The sequence below is a fragment of the Mytilus galloprovincialis genome, chromosome 8 (assembly GCF_965363235.1).
Source record: "Mytilus galloprovincialis chromosome 8, xbMytGall1.hap1.1, whole genome shotgun sequence".
In the NCBI taxonomy this organism is placed as follows: domain Eukaryota; kingdom Metazoa; phylum Mollusca; class Bivalvia; order Mytilida; family Mytilidae; genus Mytilus; species Mytilus galloprovincialis.
The window spans coordinates 69,292,236-69,316,437 of record NC_134845.1 but is presented as its reverse complement, the minus strand read 5'-3'; the positions used below and the strand labels follow the sequence as shown (position 1 = coordinate 69,316,437).

At 31.6% G+C, this 24,202-nt stretch overlaps 1 protein-coding gene across 1 annotated transcript in view; it reads right to left on the bottom strand.

Moving 5' to 3' along the window:
- The window catches only part of LOC143043492 (uncharacterized), a 29,372-nt gene extending 11,219 nt beyond the window's left edge, over positions 1-18,153 (bottom strand). Inside the window, exon 1 of the mRNA XM_076215777.1 lies at positions 17,326-18,153. Coding sequence (XP_076071892.1) covers positions 17,326-17,571 — 246 coding nt within the window. The 5' untranslated portion in view covers positions 17,572-18,153. The remainder of the gene's footprint in view (positions 1-17,325) is intronic.
- Positions 18,154-24,202: the final 6,049 nt, after the last annotated feature.

The following is a 24,202-nucleotide window of genomic DNA, read 5'->3' as shown; positions in this document are numbered from 1 at the left end:
AGTACAGAATAACATGTTTTTTTTATCTTAACCTGTATTTATTTTACTTCGGTGTTAACCCGTTCGTGGAAACTGACAATTGTGTTGTTGATTTTATGAAACAAAAAATGCAAACACAAACAATGGACGAACAAACACACACACACACACACACAAAGCGGATTCTACAGTATTTCAAAAATGTCTTAGATGATAAAAAAAAATAACGTTCATACTGTATAAAACATGGGTAATATCAGATTAATTAACTAATTCAATATGGAAAACAACCACTGTTAAATACAAAAAAATCTTAAGTACTATGTGGTTTTTGCTAATTAAAACATTGTATGTTTGTGCGCATGCATTATAATTCTTCACGGAAAGACAAATGTCTTTTGTGATCTCAAAGAAAACAAAATTTAAACTTTACAATTTTAAATTTGCATTTTAGAAAAATAAACGATATTTTCAACTTTATGGCATTTTCGTCTTTTCGTACATCCAGTCAAATTGGCTCCAGATATAAAGTTAAAAAAAATCAATGTTGCTTCCATAGATATAATTACTTTCTAATTACAAACACAATGACTTTAGTTATTTTAATGATCCTTAAATGACTTGTCTTACAAATAAATAGCAGGTACTCAATTCATTTCAATTTAACATTTTTAAATCAAGTTTTTATTACACCAATACATTCATATGCTATACAAATAGAAAGTAATGTGACAAAAATACAGCACTCAGAGGAGTCCCCATTAATACATATTTCATCCTATTAAGCAACATAGCATTTCTTCTTGTTCCGTGCCTTATCGTTGCAAGGAACACAAAAACAACATAATCTATCTAATTATTACAAATATAATTTCAACCGGTTTTCATCAATGTAACATAGTATATTTCTAAAACATCGGCAATGAACACAACTGTTTATCCTACCAAAAGAGAGCAAAAACTAACCAAGGGATAGTTGATAATATAATAAGCCGAAAACAAAATGATAATGACATGGCAAAAACCTGAAAACGACGAAAGACAAACAATAGTATACAAAACCCAACATAGAAAACTAAAGAATTCAGTAACATTGACCCCATATTTTTTTCTTAACTTAACACAGATATGCCATAACGGTCAATTTGCACCCAAATCATGATAGCGTCCGTAGAATGTTCAAAGGATGATTTAAAGTTAAGTGCCAAGTAGATTATTTTCAGTTTTGTTTATTCCTATATAGCCGGTGTCGTTGTTACTGAGGAACATTTATAGTAAAAAGTACTACATTATCTATTGAAAGACATATATGGTTCAAATGTATCGTAATTCCAGGCAAAATCGAAACTAGACAGCAACGAGCAAAACAGCAACAAACAAAAACCATATTGTTTGGGTTTCTATCAGACACTGTTTGTAGCATTTGGGTGACTATGTTTTAATTTAGATTAATTGTTAGTGTCATAAAGTACTTAGCAATTTCGCCTCCTCAGCAAAATTCAATCTTGCCTAATTGAAAAGGCTAATAATAGATTATTGAATTTTATCAACAACACGCAACCGTTGAAATGCACATTCCAGTCAACATCAATCTTAATAATTAATTGTTACAACAAACATCGAACTATTCATTTTCAATTTACGCTTGATAATTGCTGCTTTGTTAAAAGATCTATCAAACTGTTCAAACAGCGTGTACTTGATTTCTCACTAGTTTTAACAATGCACAATTTTATTAACATTTGTTTGTTAGCTGCAAAAATTGTTTTGTGCAAGCACCGGTTTGATTTATTGGAAATGACACTTTTTCAGCATCAAAGACCTCACGTGAAGTGACCTTTACTAAAACATACAATATCTTGTCAATCAATGAATCATTGCACATTGTGTTTTTTTTTTTATTGTCATATCAATTTCAATCAGAAAACATAGTACGTCAAATCTTCTTCGGATTTAAAATGTCACAGGTAAAAATTGATATCGGTTATTACTATAAGCTTAAAATGAGCAGTGACGTTTTATCTATATAATTATGTGGGTTCTTTGTAAATAGAGAACTCTTTAAGAATTACGAAAAATAAATTTTGATAAGCGATATTACTCCGCCGGTAACGTTGTGTTTACTCGTTGATGTTTTTCCATTTTAACCAGAGCAATCTTTGCGGTTTAACAAAAAACAAAAAAAACTAAATCGTCGCAAACAATACAATTTTGACGGTAACGTTTCATCTGTCCTAATGATGCCGATTCTATGTAACCAGAGAATTCTTAGAAGAATAAATAAAATTAAATGATAAACGATATTGTTACATATCACTCCGACTTCGAGTTTCGTCTATCCTAGTGACGTCATGTCTTTTTAACCAAAAGAATATTGTATCAATCAAACCTTGAAAACTATATTACATCCTCTGCAATGGTTTATTTATACTTCTATATATGGAGTCTTGGTAACTGAAAAACTCTTATAGTAAAAGTTTTAAAAAATGTCTTGACAAACAATTTTATTCTGCAAATTGAAGTTCGTGATCTGTATAATAAGAATACCTCTAGACAAATGTAATTGATGTGTCCGGGACTATGCATACATAAAACAAAAGTGCATTGCCCGTTTGTTCAGAACTGTTTCATTGTACGACAATATGTAAGCATTTGGAATCTAAACAGTAAAAAGTCTAAAAATGTACTTAGTTAGTACATGTATGGGTTCTCCCTAAATCTTTGATCGTAAGGAATGCTGTTTAGTTGTGAAATTTTCACTTTGAAATAAAAACGACAAGGATGTAATTTACCGTTATTATAACGAAAACATAATTGTTGCTGATTAATTCAGAATATTATAAAACTAAGCTACCTAGGGGAGATACATCAGATAATTGAATTTATAAAGAACAGAACAGTATTTTTCCATTCGTATTACAATGAATACACAGGAAAAAAGAACAGTTGTATCATCATTTATCTTAATGCCTTTTAAGAATAGACTATCAATATATGTTTATGATAGATTAGAAAACTGGGTACACATATGCTCGTTTCGTCGAGAATCCCACTTAAAAGAGGGACGAAAGATACTAAAGGGACAGTCAAATTCATAATCTAAAACAAACTAACTTAGATAATTAAATAACTTAGATAATTGAATGAATATAGAATAAGATGTGGTATGATTGTCAATGAAACCAATATTCACCAAAGTTCAACTGAAGTGAATATAAACTTGATATTATTAGTAACATGATGGATAAGTGACTTAACACGATATATATGGGGTCGACACAAAGCAGAAAACCATCTAACAAAAAAAAAAAGACTCGACATGACTCAGTCTTGATACCCATTCATAACAACAAATACTCACAGAGTACATATCTGAGAGTATCGTAGTTATTTACAACTAGTACATAGTCGAAAACTACTACTAAACAAATCATGCATCTAGGACTTAAATATCTCCTACATCAATCCCATCAAAGACACTCTTCTTATATATACTACTCAATAAGTCGTACAGCTGTACTTCATCAGTCTATGACCATTACACAACCCCCATATTCTATTAACTTACAAGATGAAACAATAAAATGTCCAGCCTCAGTGCAAGGATCTACATATTACAGTATTGCATTTTTTACAAGATGATTAAGGTAATGGGAAAATGTCAGCTAATTGTATGGTCTACGTTAATCAATAATAGCCCTAGAGGGGCCCGTTAAGAACTTAAACACGAAATAAAGCTGATTAATTGTGCTTGATATTGAATGATAGGTAATAATGAATCTATTTTCCAGAACAACAGATATGGAAGATATTATTGGAGTGATAAATGATGAGTTATTCTAAAATGGTACCTTTTATGTTTTTGTACAAGTACATGTATATTAACATGTTGCTTGCACAATATCTTGTAAAAAAATCTATTTGGTTTGAACTTAAATAACTTTGATAACTAACCCACCAAAGCTACACACTACTTTTCAATCGAAATATCTTAATACTAGTACTATGACACAACTGTCCTGGATTTTAAAAGGGAGTGGTCATGCTAAAAACATTTACGACTCATCCCATTTCTGTATTTGTCAGTGTTATGTCTTCAGCCTGTAGTTAAGTAGTTGTATGTAGTTGCTGTATATCATTTTGTTTTTTTCCTTCGTTGTTTTGAACATACCAGGCTGTTGTGTTTTCCTTGTTGATTGAATTGTTTTACTTCGGGACTTTTATATCTGTCTTTTTTTGTGTAATGTATTTTTTTTTTCATTGTTGAAGGCCGTACAATGACCTATTATTTGGTAACTTGTATGTTCTTTTGTGTCCGGCAGAGATTTGTCTCTTTGGCAGTCCAATCTTCTTTTTTAATTGCATAGCTAGCGATCAATTAAAATTAACGATACTTATGCAACATCACATTATGAAAAAAGCGTGCATGCTCGTAACAGAATGTATTGACTGAGAAGAATAATGGTTGCATGATAAAGAAAATAAAGTATAAAAAGTAAAAAATTCTTTGATAAGATAAAAAGATTTTAGCTGTCAGTGTTATATCGACGGTAATCAAGTGCGAATGTATAATATAATGGTTTCATTTCATTTAATTCTAAATCAAATAGTTTCTATCTTTGTAATGACATTGTCAATTAGATTTTGTCTATATGAATGACGAGAGACACCTTTTGCATGTTTTGATTAACAGTCGATAAGGGAGTCTTCATTCTCATGAATCTTTTTTGTATTAAGAGATAATATTTCAAATTTGCTGTTAAATTCTTTAATACTATGTACATATCTTATTCCAGCAGCTTCAAAATACAATTATAAACATTCAACACACTGCCGTTTGATAGTTACTTTGTGACATATAGACAATTTATTTAATCATGATTCTTATGTATGGTCTTCTGAAATTAGCAAAACAAAAACCCTATAGTAAACTATAAATTTCCTCGGCACGAAAATGTGAAACAAAAACAACTATAGAATCGACGTGTAGTTTGGCAGCCAATAACTATTGACATCAACTGAATTACAGGCTTGTGTCCTGGGACAACACAACATCAGAACAATCAATACGATAATAAGTCACATATAGACCTGGGTCTGCTTCCCATTCTAGAACGCATGAGTTCCCTACGATGTTTGATGGCATTCCTGTAGCCCATGCCTTAGTTTTCTATGTTGTGTTTTGTGTACTTTGTTGTCTTTTTAATCTGTAATTTTTCCATGGCGTTGTTCAGTTAATTTTTGGTATATTTTAACTCTCTTTTCAATCATTTAGTCTTTTCATATCTCACAGTGCATTGAGCACTCCTTCTTGGTAAATAAATTAGATAACGTTTAGTGCGTGCAATGACAAAACCATACATAATCTATAATTCTATAACTTCATTTTATAGTTTTGAAAATGCAGTAACTTTATCGAGTGATCAGTGGTGTGGTATTATCTATGTATATACGAACTTGTAATTAATGGTCATTATTTCTTTTTCAAGGTTTCTGCACTTCGTTGTATATATAACTCTGCTCTATGATCATTGTTACTTTTACGCATACTACGTTGTAAAGCACTGCACTATGATGGCTAATTAACACATGAAGGTCTAGCAAAAAAAAATCATCAAATAATTACTGGATTCATTATCTGGTTGCAAATGTTTTTTTGTCATCATCTTGATAATGTGCTAATCGTATCTTGGATTATAGACTCGTTTTTATCGTAACATATATTCAGAGGCCCCAGTGAGTTGGAGGATCAATCGTCCACGGGAATATTTATTCCTGTTAAAATAGTATTCCAGAATATGTCTTCATTTTGAAACTTGTATTATGAAGGTACTTCTATTCCACGACAAAACGAATGGATTATTCGTGTCATGTGAATAATATTAAAAGCACATTTCTTACCAATGATTGCATTTTTCGTTTATGAAAATATCTACAATGATTCCTTTGATAGTATTGGTTTTGATTGATGATTTGATATTAGTTTATAGCTTGTATCAATGATCATATGACCACCAACGACATAAGTATTAAATATAAATAAAATAAAAGAACTGATGTCATAGCTTCTTAAATTGTTGTTTTCATCTCAAATTTGTTGACGCTCTTTCGTTGTTAATTTATTCTAAATAAGTTGTCAGTCTCTGCCAATTTCGCCTCGAAAATTAAATCATGTTTTTTTTTTCAAGCAACAGCCTAGACACAATATGATTTTTCGCTATAAATATATCGGAAATGAGTTTATAAAACTCATATCCAACATTCATTTATCATATAAGTTCATAACATCGATGATATTAATTAAACCTGACAAAATTGCGTGTTTTGTTTATCTGTTTTGCGATTAAATTAATATTTTTCGAAGGCAATACATGATAACATGTTGACACGATTGTCAAAATAGATTATGAACTACAGTTTTATTGTTCGATCTTTAGGTTATTAGTTTTCATTGTCTATTTGATGTCACACGTATGCTTTCTATTAAATATTCTGCAGACCTGGCATTCCTTGTATTTGTTAGTTATAAATGTTAATGTATTAAATCATACGTTTTATACGACATTTTGAACATGTGACACGTAAACCAGTATTATACCGATTTGTATCGTGAACAATTACAAAATATATGCCCTTTACCCCATTAATCCCTGTATCTATTCCTTAGTCATTCGTTCTTTCTTCGTTTTAAATTTTGTTTATTATTCTATGATTTATTTTTTTAGCACCCCATTATTACAAATGAATTGTTATATCCATTTGTTTTGCCCTTTTCTCTTTCTAATGGTGCATTTTATCTATAATATAAAACATATATTCAGACCTCATAACCAGTTCCAAGTTATACTTTAATTTTCGTCTCTTTTTAGCCGTTAATGGAGTTTTAATTTAAGTTGTTTTTTATTAATGCAAGGCCTAATTAATAATGTTAATCAGGATGTAGGGCATGATTGTTTCACAGTACAATAGACCTGACGATTCACATTACTTATTTGTGTCATTAGCGTATGTTTCGTATACTTCTAGTACCGTGCTGTATGCGTATTTCAAACATCTTTCGCTAGCATTGTAGTGATTCATACAAACAAATGCATGTACTTAATTTATGAGAGAGAGACAGAGAGGGCCAGAGAGGAAGAGAGAGCGATTCACATGTATCGTAATTCTAAGCAAAGTCAAAATAAGATAACATCTAGCCAAACAGCAACAAAAGTCGTTGTTAAACTGATACTATTGCTGGTCAATAGCAGAATTGAGTTGTCGGCAACTATTATCATGATTACTGCTTCCTCGGAGTTTAGTGTTTTTGTGGTTTTACTTTTTTTCTTGAAAGTGTTACATTGATTGCGATATATATATACTATGCATTATCAATTTTGTTGATACTTTATGAAAACCATGTTTCTTGCAGACGCTGTATATAAACTTGAGGCGGCTACATTTTAATTGAGAGTAATTTATAGTTTCATTGGGTACTCTGTGATTAAGTCTCCTTAGCAAAATTCAATCTTGCCTAATTGAAAAGGCTGATACTCGATTATTATAGTTCATAAACAACACGCACACGTTCAAATGCACATCTCAGTCAACGTCAATCTTAATAATCAATTGTTACGCCAAACATCGAACTATTCATTTCCAATTTACGTTTCATAATTGTTTTATTTCTAAAGATCTGTCAAACGTTTCTAGCAGCAGGCGCATGATTCCTCTCTAGTTTTAACAATGTACAATTTCATTAACGTTAGTTTGTTTTCTCCAAAATTTAGTTTTTGCGTGCAAGCTTTGATTTATTGGAAATGACACTTTTTCAGCATCAAATACTTCACGTGAAGTGACTTTTACTGAAAGATATAATATCTTGTCAATCAATGAATCATTGCGCATTATGTTTTTATTGTCATATCAATTTCAATCGGAAAACATATAAGATCAAATCTTCTTCTGAATCAAAATGTCACAGGTGAAAATTGATATCGGCTCTATTTCATTGTAACTAGAGACCTTTTTAAAGATTAACGAAAAATATCTTTGAAAACGAAAGGACTCCGATGGTTAACGTTTTATCTGTCCTTGTGACGTCGTTTCTATGTAAACAGAGAATTCTTAGAAATATAAATAAAATTAAATGTCAAATGATATTATATTAATCCGCCTTTGTGTTTCTTCTAATATCCTTGTGACGCCATGTCTTTGTTACCACAGGAATCTTGTATACATTAAATATTGGTAACGGTATTACTTCCTCTGTAAAGTTTCATGTACATGTAACATTGTATAGCCGGAGTCTTGATAATTGGATACATCTTATAGTAAAAGTTCTATAAAAGTTTTCGACAAACAATATTATTCCGCATTTCATTGATATTCGTGACCTGTATATAAGAAAACATCTATACAAATGTATTGAAATAATCTCCTATAAGAGACAACGATTATGCATACCGTGTGCAATAAGGCATTGCCTGTTTTCACTCTATTGTTTTTCATGCAAGATTATATGAAAATTTTAAAGGTAAACAATCTTCAAGCTTACTTAAGTTCTAAAGGGTTCTCCCACCATCTTTGATAGAAAAATAGCATAATAGTATTTTAACGAAGTAAGCAAATTATGAGACAAGAAATTTTCTCCTTTATATGAAGAATAAAGTTTTAATCTACTTATAACCAAAACATAATTGTTGTCGATTATTTCAGAAAACTACCCACTTGACTTTTTAGTTGATATAACTCAGATAATAAAATTTATAAAGGAAAGGACAGCATTTTTCCCCATTTTGTATAATTCCAAGAAAAAACGTACAGGGTTGTCTTTTAATTCCATACAAACGTTTATTATTCTTTTTTAGCATTTGAAGCTTAAACGAGCGAGTGATCGATTTTCAAAAGCAATACGGTTACATGTTAATCTGTCTTCATCATTGTTTTTAAAAGCGTTTATATACCCAAATAATAAATTAGCAGATGTGGTATGATTGCCAATGAGACTAATCGCTGCAAGGGGCCATGATGTATAAGTTTACAACTATAATTCACTGTACACATTTTTAGTCATGGCGTTATCAGTGTGTCTTCTATCTACGAGTTTGACTCTCCGTCTGGCATCTTTCGTCCTTCTTTTTTTTTCTCTCTTTTCAACATTGAGCAAAACTCTTTCCTCATGGTCAGCTATAACAAATACTTGTAAAAAATGTAAAACAATTTAAACGAAAATTCTAACAACCTAATTTAGATATAACACAGTGAACAATAGAAAGCAAGTGTGATATGCAGCATCACACGAAATACCAGGATCCTGACTTTGAATATGCACAAATACAAGATGTAGACATGCTTTCTGCCGCCAAAACCCCCTAAACTTGGACAATTATGTAAAAGTGCAACATTAAAGCAAACTATAAGAATCAGTGTTGAAAGAGATTAATCCATCGGATCGATACAAATCAGAAAAAAATGTATCTAACAAAAACTGACATGATATGATTTTGAATTTTTACATCCCTTACAACAACAACAAAAACGCATGGTACATATTTGAAAGTACTTGTAGTTATTAACAGCTATATCCATTATGATCATATCCGAAAACAACTAATGAACAAACTCATGACCTAATATTAAAATATCTGCCAATTTAATCCAATCAAAGACCCAGCAATAAACGACAACCTCTAAATTACAGGGACAGAAGTTTAAATGATGTAAACATCTTTGTTGAAAAAGAATTTAACTCATTAGATGAATACAAAGCAGAATATCTTACAACAATAAACTCATACTGGACATGACAGGCAATGTTTACACCCTAACATCAAAAAGAGACAATGATAAAGTGTGAGAGTACCTGTAAGTGTTTAACAGCTGTAGTTCTTAGTCGAAATACAACCAATGAAAAATAATGCATCAAAAACTAAAATATTCCTCAAAAATATTCAATCAAAGACACTGTATGTGTTGTCCTCTTCTTTTATATATGACCCAATACGTCCTACAGCTGTGTTTCTTCGACTATGCCAGAACATAGTGGAAAACTACTACTAAACAAATCATGCCTGTAACACCAAAATATCTTCTATCTTCTTTTATATATTACTCAATAAGTCGTTGAGCTGTCCTTCATGAGTCTATGACCATTACACAACCCCCATTCTCTATCAACTTATAAGATGATACAATTAAATGTCTAACCTTAGTTCACGAATCGTCATAATACAATATTGCAATTTTTACTAGATGATTAAGGTAATGGGAAAATGTCAGCTAAATGTATGGTCTACGGTGATAGATAATAGCTCTAGAGCCTACAAGACAAAATAAAACTGATAAATTGTACTTGATATTGAATGATAGATAATAATGACTCTGTTTTCCAAAGGAGAAGATACTGAAGATATTATTGGAGTGAGAAATGATGAGTTATAAGAAAATGGTATTTTTTTATATTTTGGCTAATTTGAACGTATATTTTTTGCATATATGTCAAAATGTCGCTAGAACGAAATCTTGTAATTAACCTAAATGGTACGAACTAAAATCAACTGTTGACTAACAACACTAGAAAGGTACACTAGTCCTTTTCAATTGAATTCTTTATATTGTTATATTACACAACTGTCCTGGGTTAAAAAAGGGAAGATGTTGCTCCAACAAATTACTTAAAATCTGTCACATTTCTGTATGTGTCAGTCCTAAGTCTGGAGCCTGTAATTCAGTGGTTTTTAGGAGTTGCTGTATGTTGTATTTGTTTTTTATTCATTGTAATGTACGTGTCAGGCCGTTAGGTTTTCATTGTTGTTAGAATTGTTTTAATTTTTTTTTCAATTCAGGACTTTTTATAGCTGTCTCTGTGTAATGTGGTTTTTTCATGGTGGATGACCTATAGTTGGTAACATCTAAGTATGTTTTTCTGGCAGAGATTTGTCTCCTTGACAATCATATCACCTAGCAATTTCTTCTTTTTCATAGATTTTGTCCTATCAATATTGAAGAGACTTATACAACATGAACCTATGTAATAAACCGTGCTTCCAACTAACTGACTGTATTGCCTGGCAATAATTATGGCTGATGAAAGACAGATTTTAACTCTCAGTGTCATATCGACGGCAATCAAGTGCGAATATATAATATAATGGTCTCATTGCATTTAATTCTAAATCACATAGCTTTTTTTCTATTTTTAAAATGAAATTTACATGGCATTGTAAATTGGATTTTGCTTCCTTGTCTATTTGAATGACGTTAGTCAACTTTTAATTAACAGTCGACAAGGGAGTTTTTATTATGAATATCCATTGTCTCAGGAGATAAAAGTAATCCTATTGAATGGATCTCTTTCAAATTTTGACATTCAATGTAAAATTCATTTATATGATTATCTTGATGTACATATCTTAGAATAAAAGCTTCAAAATACAATTATGTTAATTCAACACGGGAGTTAGATAGTTACTTATTATATTTTTGTATTATACATGTCATAATGTCAGATTTTGAGTGGCTTATATAAGGTAGATAATTTACGCCAATCCCATGGTAAATATGCTATTACACTTCATGGAGACGCTTGATCAAGTGTGCTCTTTATCAAATACAACATTTCAATGGTTGTTATATACGAAATGTTAGGGATTATTGTTTTTAATTTTTAAATATAATAGACAGTAAAAACAAAACATTCAGTATAAAAAGTACAAAAAATATACCTGAGAGGGCAATAAAGCAAATTGTTATTCTTCGAAAAGACATTGTCAACCCCGGTTTCGCCTCGGTTGAAAATGGTTTCTAGGGGTAACAATCTGCTTTTACGTTATGGAAATTCTTTAAAAAATACTAATTTTTTAACTCCTTAATGCACAGTTTACATTGATAAGTTTGGCCCTGTTTTCATGAAGCTTTTCAACTGTTTTGCATTTGTACATCCCTGATCTTTAAATATTCGTTTGTTTTTATCGTTCCTGGTAAAGGTAGTTCTAGAACAGCATTTCGGACGCTATATAATGACTTTTTTTTTGTTGTTTTCATTTTCAAAATATGGTATTTTCTAACTTGGTCCCTTCATTGTTCAAAGGACAACGTTAGTGTGACTGCTTGAATTATTTCGAACATACGTCTTTATTTTTTTGAACATTATTCAATCCCGCTAAACAATATATGTATTGTATCATTTAGCACATCTATCGTAGCAGTCACAAGGAGATAAGCCAAATTAGCTTATTGTACTTTTGCTGAAGTAGGTTGTATACCCATCAAATGCACAAAAGACATCGAGTAACGTCACTTTAAACCAAACAGACTGACGAATAACTCTTGTTGTCCACATAAGGTAGTCAACAAGAAACGTGGAATTCAATATAATTATTGGTTTAATAATTTACAAAATAAGACGGCCCGACTCAACAAAATTAAATGACTATGTTTAACAGAATACAAACAAGTTCTGACATAAATACCAACTAGAATATTACAAACACATTAGATAAACCTATTAACTTAATAAAATCCCGGATGTAATCCGGTTACTGACCTGGAAAAGAAATGGAACAGACACATAAACATGCAGCGGATTTAAATTAGTGTTAAGTATTCGTTTAAAAACACGGACATTCACCTCATTATTTTGTTATAGTGCTTAGTCCGTAGATTGATTGCGATATTTCTATAACTACCTGTACTTGGCTTTAGACCCGATATTTGTGAAGCCAGATTTGATTTGCGAAGACAAAACATACAAGTCGCATGCTCATTCGCGATGACAAATGTTTTTTTAGAAACACTTCGTGTTACTCTATTTACATTTGTCTAGTTGCCATCATCTCAACTATAGAAAATGCAAGGTTACCATTTAATTTATTTTCCGTACTGTCAGAGGGCAATAGTCGACATTACTTTAACCTACGGCATTTAAATGAAGAATGTCATTTAAAGTTCTATAAAGTTTAACTAAAATTGATTTGCCATAAGCAACATTGACTGACATCAACAAATAGAAACGAACAAAACCAAAAACAAAAGCTCCATAGATTGTTGGCCTTCGTCTGTTTTCTGCTCTTTGGTGGGATTGTTGTCTGTAAGCTACATTTGTCTGTCCCCATTCATATTAATTTAGGTCAGTATTGTTCAAAAGTTTACTACATAAACCGAAGAGAAAGTATTTGAAAATAATACAGTTAAGACTAGGTGTCTTACAAGTTTACGCTTACTGTGTATTTTAAGAATGTTTAGTGATTGCTGATGGTTTATATTGAACTCTAGATGTCTATTGGATTAAGTAATGTGTCTGGCTGCTGTCTCCTATAATGGTTATCCTTATATATTTAATATGTTTATAATATAAAATAATGGTTAATATGCTCTGACTAGGTTATAGACGTGTTAAAGACAAATGAAACGAGTTTCTGGTAATTATAAAGTTATCGAAATTATTGAACCAATCCTTTTGCATATATAATAAAAATACTTCCTGGTTTGGCGTAATTGATTACTAATCTAAAACGTATCATCGACAAATAATATATCATTCAGTATTAATTGTTGATTGCAAGGTGATTGATTTTAGTAAGTAAGTTGCCGAAATTTACCATGAAATTGACGAACAACCAACAGAAAGCGCGTGGAGCACTTAAAAAATATGATTTGATGTATTTTATTCTTAATTTTTCATGCGTTCCCAATTGCTAATTAAATTTTCCCTTTTCACGTGTTACCCCTCTCGCATATAAAACATAATCAACTTCATGTAATTTGAAAACGTGGGTAAAGTGGCGTTTTAGAATCCATACTTAATTATCTTGATATGATACAAAAAAAACAAGACCACAACTGTTACAATTTAAAATATAAATATGTCACTCATTCATGCAAACGGTACGTATCTCAGTAAAAAAAACCTTGAACTACAAGGTATAGAGGAGACAGCTGCATATGTATAAAAATAATAAAATCACAAAAATACTGAACTTAGAGGAAAATCAATTCGAAAAGTCCATAATCAAATGGCAAAATCTAGAAGTGAACATTGTAATAGACGCAATACATGTACTCAATTTTTTTCAGAAAGGGGGGGGGGTCTTTTCTGCGTATTCATATTTTTACATTTTCATAAACATTAGTTGCATGACAACAGTTCATTAAAGACAAAAACACTTTAAAAGTTGAAACAAACAAAAACAAACATTTAAGTGAAATACAACCCCCTCGTTGATTGTTTAAGTAACCAACTTAGTATAAGAAATGACATCACAGTACCCCAAAGTGCGCCTTTGTCTCAGATGGAGAAAAACTAATCAATGTTTTTCCCTAGCCAATCAACTTTTCGAGGTTTTGCTATTTGGTGTTTTATCAAAAACCAAAATTGGTTCTCTTTCTAATCATACTTGAAATATTTCAGATGGACATTATATGGAGATCTTAGGATACACTGAACAAAAATAAAAGACTGTTTTTGCATAACAGTAATTTGATAAGTTGGTACTTTTCAAATCACTCCCACCAAAAAAAAAAAACATTGTGCTTTTTGGCTACTATTTCAAAAGATTTCCGATTTCAATTTTCTCTTCATGTACGATATTTCTTTATAATATCAATATGCAATAGAGATTTCTTAAATATCTTTGAGACAAGAAACAAGAATGCAATTTTCCTTCCATATTAACAAACGCTATCATAATGTTGCATATTGTCAAACATTCTCTGTAATATGCTTATAGCAGGTATTTCATTACTGATCTAATCCTATTATCTAAATAAACATCGATGAAATCCTCTTACGTAAGAGCAACACGTGACTTATCGTTTATCGATATTTGAACGATTTAACGAGAGATTCATGTAGTAATGTTATCAGCTACTATTATTTATTATAATTAATCTTGCTTGAAAAGGCATTTCTATTGTTGTCTGCTATTACTATTCTTTCCTGGATGGGTATTTTGATTGTCTATTATAATGAATTTTCAAATAGAGAATGGAAATGGAGAATATGTCAAAGAGACAAGACGACCACAGAGTGAAAGCAAAAACATCCGAAGGCCATCAATTAGGTCTTTAACACAATGAGAAAATCCCGCACCCAAATAGAGTTCAAGTAATTTATTACTCAAATAGTATAGTACGGTTATTAATCTTCGATTCTGTATAAAATATAAGCATCCGTTTTGCCTAGCTAGATGGATGAAAACAATGTTTAGTTTGGTCTAAATCATTTGTAAATGGAAAATTGAGAATGTTGACTGTTGAGTAGCATGCTTCGCACAAACAAAGTGCCACGCCCACATCACGTTAAAAATTCCTACGAAAGATCTTCGGTGAGTCCTTATGAGGTGTGAACAAATCAAATGATTAATCATTATATATATCCCCTTTTACCTGTATCTTTTTTAAATTTCAACCACCCATAAAGAAGACAAAAGCCTGTAAGGTATAGAACCACTAATTCAAGACCGGTCGCAAAGAACATACAAGAAAATAGTACATATTTTAAATAAAATATTTCCTACGCATAGCTGTATATTTGTCAGTAGTGGGAATATTTGGGTCATTTTTGTATCAAATGAAAGCTTGGGGACCTTGTTAAAAGTTTTACTTGAAAAGTAAAGAAGTATATGCAATTTCAATAGGAGCGCACATTTGGCCTGTTGTTCAGATCAGAAGTTCCTGATTCTGTACTATCAAACTTCGGGGAACCAGTACAGGATAAGGTACAGTTTTGACATGAAATAACTGCCACTTTATTTGAACTTAAGACAAAGTAGCAATAAATGCTTGAAATTGCAGAATTTAACATAGAAAGCAATGGGTTATGAATTAGTAGTCTTATACCTTAAGTGACAATCGATACTCATAAGGCGAAGAGAAACATATGAACCTTGGTAAGAACAACGGAAAGACAGACAGCAGTAAACAAGATACATCATACAAAACTCAAAAATGAGCAACACGAGATCTATCAAAAATCAAGGTGAAATTTCGGTTTTTACTCGTTTTAAAGCTGCAAACAAGCGAGATGATATAAAATCATCCAAATTACAAAAATCATTTAATTTATAATACAATGCAACCTTTATCTGTTAGTCAGTTAAGCAAGAAATTATATGCAATATCTTATACTGGTATTTAATTATGAAAATAGAATCGAGAAGGAATTGATGTTCGTTTAAATTGCTTCGTTATTGTTACTGTTTTATTATATTGCAAGATCACAGCATTTTTCAGTTTGTCGAGCAATTCCACACACTTCTGCATTTAAAATCAGTTTTCAGTATGTTACAAGCAAACTATAAAAACGCAACTGAATTTAAGCTCGACTTCCAGTATATCAGAAGCACCTTTGAATTTGAGTATGTTAGAAGCAAAGTCCTCATACAACTTATTTTAAAATCAGCTATTCCACACACCATAGTACCAATCAAAAACATTACGTTAACTTTATAGGTTTGTATAAGCCATAGGAATGTAAAATAAATAGTTTACTAATCAGATTATTTTGGGATAACAGAGTAATCTATATTTCATTTTCTTGTTCAATCAGATATGAAATGAAATTCTAGTTTGACAAAGGTTAACTATGTTGTATAATGACAAAAATACATAAACAATTTCATCAGTATAAACTTTGTTTTTTGTTAACTGATATGTATGTATGTTCTATCGAGCTGGGGGAACGAGACAACAAAATTAAAACTATGTGAATATGTTCGATACTAGCTTAACCGATAAAGTTTAATAGATGGACATTTTTTGTTACTTATATGTTTGTATTGGTAAAAAATAAAACAAAAACTATAAAATCGGTTGAATGGATTTTAAAGGGATACTTGAACTTTTTTCCAAAATATAAACAATATAAACTGGTCTGTATTCGCCATAAAAAAAATACTAAGCAAGAAAGGAAGAATTTTTGCAAGTTTATTTATTTTTACATTAAATGCCATGATGATATGCTTTTGTCAGATTGAGTAAACATACGTACATCTTATTTTTAAATTAATTCACATAATAACTAGAAAGCATGTTTGTATGAAAGAAAAGAAAGATATAAACATTTAACGTGAACATAACTTGAAATTAAATGTAAATTAAAGCCTCATTTGTTCTTATATAATTAAAAGCATATAACGACGCATAAAAGTTTGTTATGCCAACAAAATAGTATATTTTTTTCTATGTTATTCGTTCTATCGTATGTGGTACTGATTCATGTAAATTAATAATGTCCTCTTTTTAAAATTTACTTTTACTTTCAATGAAATGTCGAAATATCTATTAACAAAAGAAAGCAAAGAAGAAATGTTTATGAACACTACATTGAAGAGGGATAAAGGAAGAGTTAAAACACCATATTCTTACCTGTCGCGAGTTAGCACCGGATGCAACCATTCTCTCTGAATCAAAACTAAAGGTGACACTTTTAGACGGCGACGGTTGAGGTGTAAGGTATGTTCTAACATTTTGATTGATTCCGAGATGGGATGACGGTGATGGCGCTGTTGGCTGGAGAACAGTTGGTGCTGACCCTCTCCTTGTCGACCCCTTACTGCTTGACCTTCGTCGGTTTTTACGTACAACGGTGCCTGTCCTGACCAACATTGACATGTCATAAAAAAAACCAACACATAGTCCCTCAATTAAACGAGTCCTTCGTGTACTAGTCTAAATCAAAACGTGTATCATTAAACTGAGACAGAAATTCGTACGGTAAAATTAAGTACTAATTAGTTAAGAAAATGCAGCTGTTATTTGTCCATCAAATTTCACTTGCGGCCTAAAACAGCATCTTCTGTGACTAGTAATTATTTAAAATCTATTTTAGGTTTTATCAATTATTAATCAATATGAAAATGAATAGCTTACTTTCCGTTTGAATTCTTCTGCATTTCCTTTGGTAACAAATTAAGACCTGCTAAATCCTCTGCTGCTTTGCTGTCATCTTCCTAATTCGTCGTTAACTTATTTGCCATTAGGTGTTAATATCTCTGATCATCAAAACAAGAGAGTAACATATTATTACGTCTTTTATTAAATGAATTTCCGACAGTAATATACAAATCTTTGAAGTTATAGTGTGATAAAAGCAACATATAAAAAAGTTTGTCCGGTCCTACTAATGAAGATGCCGCCTACGACGTGTCAATGATGTTTCTGTTATTGAACGTGTTGATTATGGATATACATAGGTGCTTGCAATTACATCTTATCAAAATGTACCTTCAATGCAGAAGATCGAGATATGGAAGATGTAATCGATTTCATATTTTACCTGATTCCGACACACTCCATGCACTAACAGGTGGGTGCTACAAAATTTTTCAAGATAACAAATTCATTTAACGCCACATTGAATTTAATGTCATGCTCATTAAAGAAAATGACTTCTAAGAAATCATCAGTGTTGCAGAAAGAAGACATGCTTCTTTCGTAATTTTATTGGAAATTAATTAGTTTCTTAAGGTTGTATGAAATTGATTTTCTTGATGATGTAGATGCAGACTTAATTAAATGAGAAATAAACTACGAAAAATATTTTTTCTTAGATTGGATGATCAAATTTGCTTATTCATACGAGTTTTCAGAGAAACTAATGGTCTAATTCTATTTTTTAGTCTGCAGTTTTTCTACTCAAAATTAAAAAGACTACAACATACAACTTTTAAGGTTGTATAAAGGTGGTACAAGCTTTGACAAAGTAAGATCAATTATTCAGAGTTTATCTTTATTAAATATGTCTAACAAATAACTACAGATATTTTCTTTTTTGTAACAAACAATATCATGAATATGTCCTCTCGAAATTACAGTACGCGACTGGACTTACCCAGCTACATCCACTCTGTGTGTTTTTTCAGATGTTTTTCTATTTGTATCCATCTGATACTTTATCTTTTGTTATTTAGATATTGTTCTCTCTTTAAATACTTCAAAATTTGAGAATAAAATGGACTCATCTAATACATGTAGCATCCCATTGATCTTGATAAAGGACACAACGAATACAATTATATCTACCTCATAGTTTGATTAATACCTCAAACATTGACAATGAAGGGAGGTTGAAAACAAAACTTTACGACAAAAAAGATGATTTCAGCTTCCCAATTGTGAATTACTATTTATTTATTTATAGCAATATTACAACAGTACCTACACACGGAGTATATATCTTCTAGTTGATACGATATATCGCTACGTTATGGCTTGTATTGTCTACAATGAGTTCATTGCTGGAAGGTTGCAGCTAAAAAAGAAAATCTTAAACCAATAGTTCGAAGTGGTAAACTGCCATGTGGCAAGACTTTTATTTTACCGTTATGGAAAATCTGATCATAAATGACATCGGATATGTTCCTAATGTCGTTCCTACAATCCCGTCACCTTTTCCCCAAATGTAACATTCGAATTGGACTTATTTCCAGGTGTGTACTAACATTTAAAACACAACGGGTCCGACACAATGAACAGGGTTAACTTTGCTTACAATTTCGGTTCACCTGAGATCACCTGGGTTAACAAAATGTAAGATAATATAAACTTGTAAGGCCTTCTTTTAATTACAATTTGGTTTTATGTGTTAAGAAAATAGCATCATGAAAAACACATGTATGGCAGACGGCTATCAACAAAATAAAAACAAAGTGAAAACAATCATTTATAAAATCCGTGAATCCAACGCGGGTTTTTAGATAACCTGTATCCGAAACACACAAAGCCGAATATTTGTATGCGAATGATGTATAAGAACCAAAACAGTCGAAGAGCTATATAACAACTAAGTACCTGATACGAAGAATCAAGTGGAATAATTTTTATGTTGGTTCTTATGTTCTACTAGAACAGTGATGTTCTATGTTTGGGATGAGTTTTGCCTAAACAATCAAATTTAACCACACCACATTCTGTAAGTGCCTATCCAAGGTCAGGAACCTGTAATTCAATAACTTTCGTTTGTTGCTGTCAATCATATTTTTCATAATTCACAATTGATTATGCAGTATTGAATTTGTTCATTGCTGAAGGCCGTGAATTATAGTTGTAAACGTTTATGTCATTTGGTCTCTGGTGGAGTGCGCTCGCATTGGTAATCATACCACATCTTCCTTTTTTTAAATACAAACAGATTATAATGGCTAAGTACTTCCAAGGTCAACCTTGCCTGGGGAGCTGAGATCTGCGTTTCTTGTTTTAACTTAAAAACGGATTACTTAAAGTCATACGAAACCTCCAATTAAATAAAAAAAAAAATGCATATGTATTTATACCCAATGCATAGTTTTCATTATAAAACTTATGTACTTATACTTTTTTATGAAGAAAAGTCTTTAATTTACATATTTAGAAGAAGTTAACTTTATTATAATCATTTCCTTCCAGGAAGCACTTCCCAGACGTATAACGGACAAGTAACGGATACAAAACGGACGAGTACCGTATATAACGGACGACCACCGGTTGTTAAACTGACACTTAAATTTATCCGTTGGACGTCTGTTCAAAGTTTTAAACATGTTCAAATTTTTTACAACGGACAGAACCGACGTCGACGGAAGAATCGGAAGCTGAACGGACATGAAACGAATATGGACGGACGCCTAACGAATATATGAACGGACTTCTAACAGACATGAACGAATTAAACAAAGGTTATTCGTTCGGCGACTGTTCGCGCTATCCGGTAAGCCTCTTACGGGTTTAGTGCAGAAGCATTGTCATCATTAAGTATAATAAGTCTTAAACTATTGAAATATTAATAATGTAAATACTGATAAAGACAATAATCATGGTCTTTATACTACGGTGTTACATGGGTAGACTAATAAGTTCACATTAATCGCATCTAAAGTTACGAACTTAATAAACAACATCATCTTAAAATTTGGAATGTGATATCCAGATAGTAATCAAATTTCCTGAGGCACGGCACTTTAAAAAATATATATTTCAATAATGGCTTTGAGTGATGTGTGTTTATGAAGTGCGTTTAAAATAATTAAGTTCATTCAAATCCAAATAGGCACTACAGACATTAGCATGGCAACTAGTTTGAAAATTTTACACATCGCTAGGATGGGCAAGGTTGCATCACTGTTCTCAATATGAGACGAGATCTTCTTGTTTTGAGACAACCATATAACAATACAAGCTTGAACAATTTTGGAAATTGATTTTACGTTTGATTTCATAACGGATTAAACGTCATGCAGCTTCGACATGTCTTGATTTAAATCTTGATTAGGGGTATTGATCCGTCAATATAACTAATTGCTATTAAAGCAAGGGCTAAAGTCAATGCAACACCTATTTCGTGACGCAAGTTAACAACAAAAATCATTTTCAATGTTCTTGTAACGAGTTAGTATAAATTCATATACTACTTAAGTATAAAATCCCTAAAAAAGAAGTACATTATTCAGATTTGGAAACGAATAACACAAACCATATATAAATAGAAGCGAAAAAACAAACAAGGAGAAAAAAAAACATAAAAACTTACGTGTCAACAAACTTTTCTTGTGAAATTTGTATAGAAAACTCGATGTTCACCAATTGTAAACCTAGGTGTTGCAAAAAAGTAAACGACTGATGCATCTAGCATGTATATAACAGCGACAGTTTAGGATGGCATAATATTTTTGTGATTTTATTTTTTTGCGGATCAACAGAATTATAGACCAAGTGTTATAAGCTTGTTTTTAGTGACCTCAAAAATTGTAAGAACTGTTCGCTAAATATATTGTTTTATTCTTACCTCTCTTTAATCCCTTCAAAGCACATATTGTTTGCCTGTTTATAGAAAAGGAAATTTAAGTATTGAGAAAAACTTAAAACTTTATATATTAATTCAGTTGTCCCAAGGCAGACAATTAGTCAGTGTTTAACATTGTTTCGAATAGGCCTTCTAATTCCTCGAAGACATAGTTATGCACTCGTTCTACTACAGGGAAACGACCATCGAAATATGTTAAGGTGGTACCCAACACTTTGACTAAAATTTATTTGTCTCGTTTAATTTTCATAAAATTTTGACAAAGTATTTACTTTGACCCTTTAACAAAACTATAAAAATTTCAAAAATTTTGAACCAACCGTTTTGTCAGAAAAATTACACTGGTTATGTAGCAATTTGACAAACACCAATTTTGATCATTGAGAAGCTTAATATTCCCTTTACAACACAACGTAATTAAAACGTTTAGCTGACTTTACAGAGTTATCTCCCTGTAGTGTTCGGTACTACCTTAATTTAACAAAACGGCACAATTGACAAACCAAAGCAAAGCAACAGCAAAAACAAAAACAAAAGGAACAGAATAAAATAAACAAGCAATAGAGAAGACAGAAAAAAAAATGCAATAAAAAAAAATATGTTGAAATCTGAAAGCAAAACTAAGACCGAAACGAAATAACTTCACGTACTACTAAATTTATAAAATGTTATGGCATCGGCACATTACCTTGAATCGAACATCACGCAGAAGAAACCCGGAAATTATGTCGATACTACTTCCATGTTGTCAACTTATTCCAAACCGATTTCCTTCATTAAGTCAGATATATTGCCATCTTCCAAAGACAAACTCTAATAAGCTTTCTATGAGTAAAAGAGGTTGATTAGTGGAATAAGACGTATTAAGCTATTCAATCGTGGTATCCTTTATTCTGAATCCTTAACAAATTGGTGAATATACTTTTGTTATTGGATTGAATGACTTTCCATACTACAATGTATGAATTTAGATTATTGTGGCTTATTGGATGTCTATAAAAGATATTAACGTTAACGTTTACAATTTTTTATGTAATTTTTGATTTTGAAATGCAGATTGAAAGGTTCTTTGAAAATGATCGTAATTATAAAATTTACAACACGAATGATTCTGTGACTACTTATTACACTGTATTATGTCTCATGGAAATCGCACAATTGAAGTTGAAAGTAAGCAAAAAAAAAACATTCCGTTACATTATAAAATTAGATTATCAACGGAACAGTGTTCATTGTTTCACATTGTCATTTCGGGGCCTTTTATAGCTGACTATTCGGTATGGGCTTTGTTTATTGTTGAAGGACGTACGGTGACCTATAGTTGGCAATTTCTGTGTCATTTTGGTCTCTTGTGGAGAGTTGTCTCATTGGCAATGATATCACATCTTCTTTTTTATATTTCTTTATGTACATTTAGTAAAAAAAAGTTTTCTTTGACAGGAGTATCAGCTTGCCAAAAGTATTGCTTGTCAGTTCAAATCCAAGTCGTAGCAAGGTTGATCTGTTTTCGATAATATTTGATTACGATTGCCAGTTTTCCCACCAAAGGTCAATGGGCTCTCCATGTACTGTTGCTTCTATCGTGTCTTTTGTTGTCGCGCTTACAGAAAGTGAAAATGAAATTTGTGTACTTACTAAAAACTTGTCAATTTATATACTAGTATTGATGCAACTGTCGTCCAAAACTTTTCGGAATTATTTGCCTTCAATTCTTTCTGACCTTATTTGGTCTTTTAACTTTATCATTGGTGCGTCACAGATAGCTTTTTTTAGAAGAAAGGCGGGTTTGCCGTACCAAATTAGAAGCATCGTATCATTGATTAGTTTTTCATCCAATTTAAACTGATCATCCGGATATCGCCATCAGAGCAGAAATTCGTTAAACGCCAAAAACCATTCATATGTGTTTGTCGTGATTTATTTTATCGCTATCGTGAACATACGAATAATGATATATCCGCCGATGTTGAGGACGTTACGTATAGATTATCGGGTTTTCTACACATTGATATCGTAAAATATCAGCCGCGAACCACAATGTGAACCTATTGGCGAGTCAGCGCAGTGAACGAGCTAAAAAGTTTCACATTGTGTCGAGCGGCTGATATTTTACGATATCTATATAAAATTATGAAGAAAACCCGATTATCTGTTTATCGTACTATTACTGGTCTTTTCCCTCTCCCTAAGACAGTTTTACGCATGACGGAAGCAGCTCTCTCATTGTTACGTCGCTGATAACTTCTTATCTCACTTTTTGACGAGGCTGAAAATGACTGGTCTCGTTTTAAATCCTTGATACGAGAATTATGGAGCGACAGTGCAGGATGATATAGGCATAAGGAAGGACGATAAAAATCTTGCTTACAATGTACTTATATGCTCCAATGAAGGTACATGAACAATATGATACATCTGATTTTGACACGAAGTTGTTTTATAATTCAATTGTTTTTTGTCGATTTG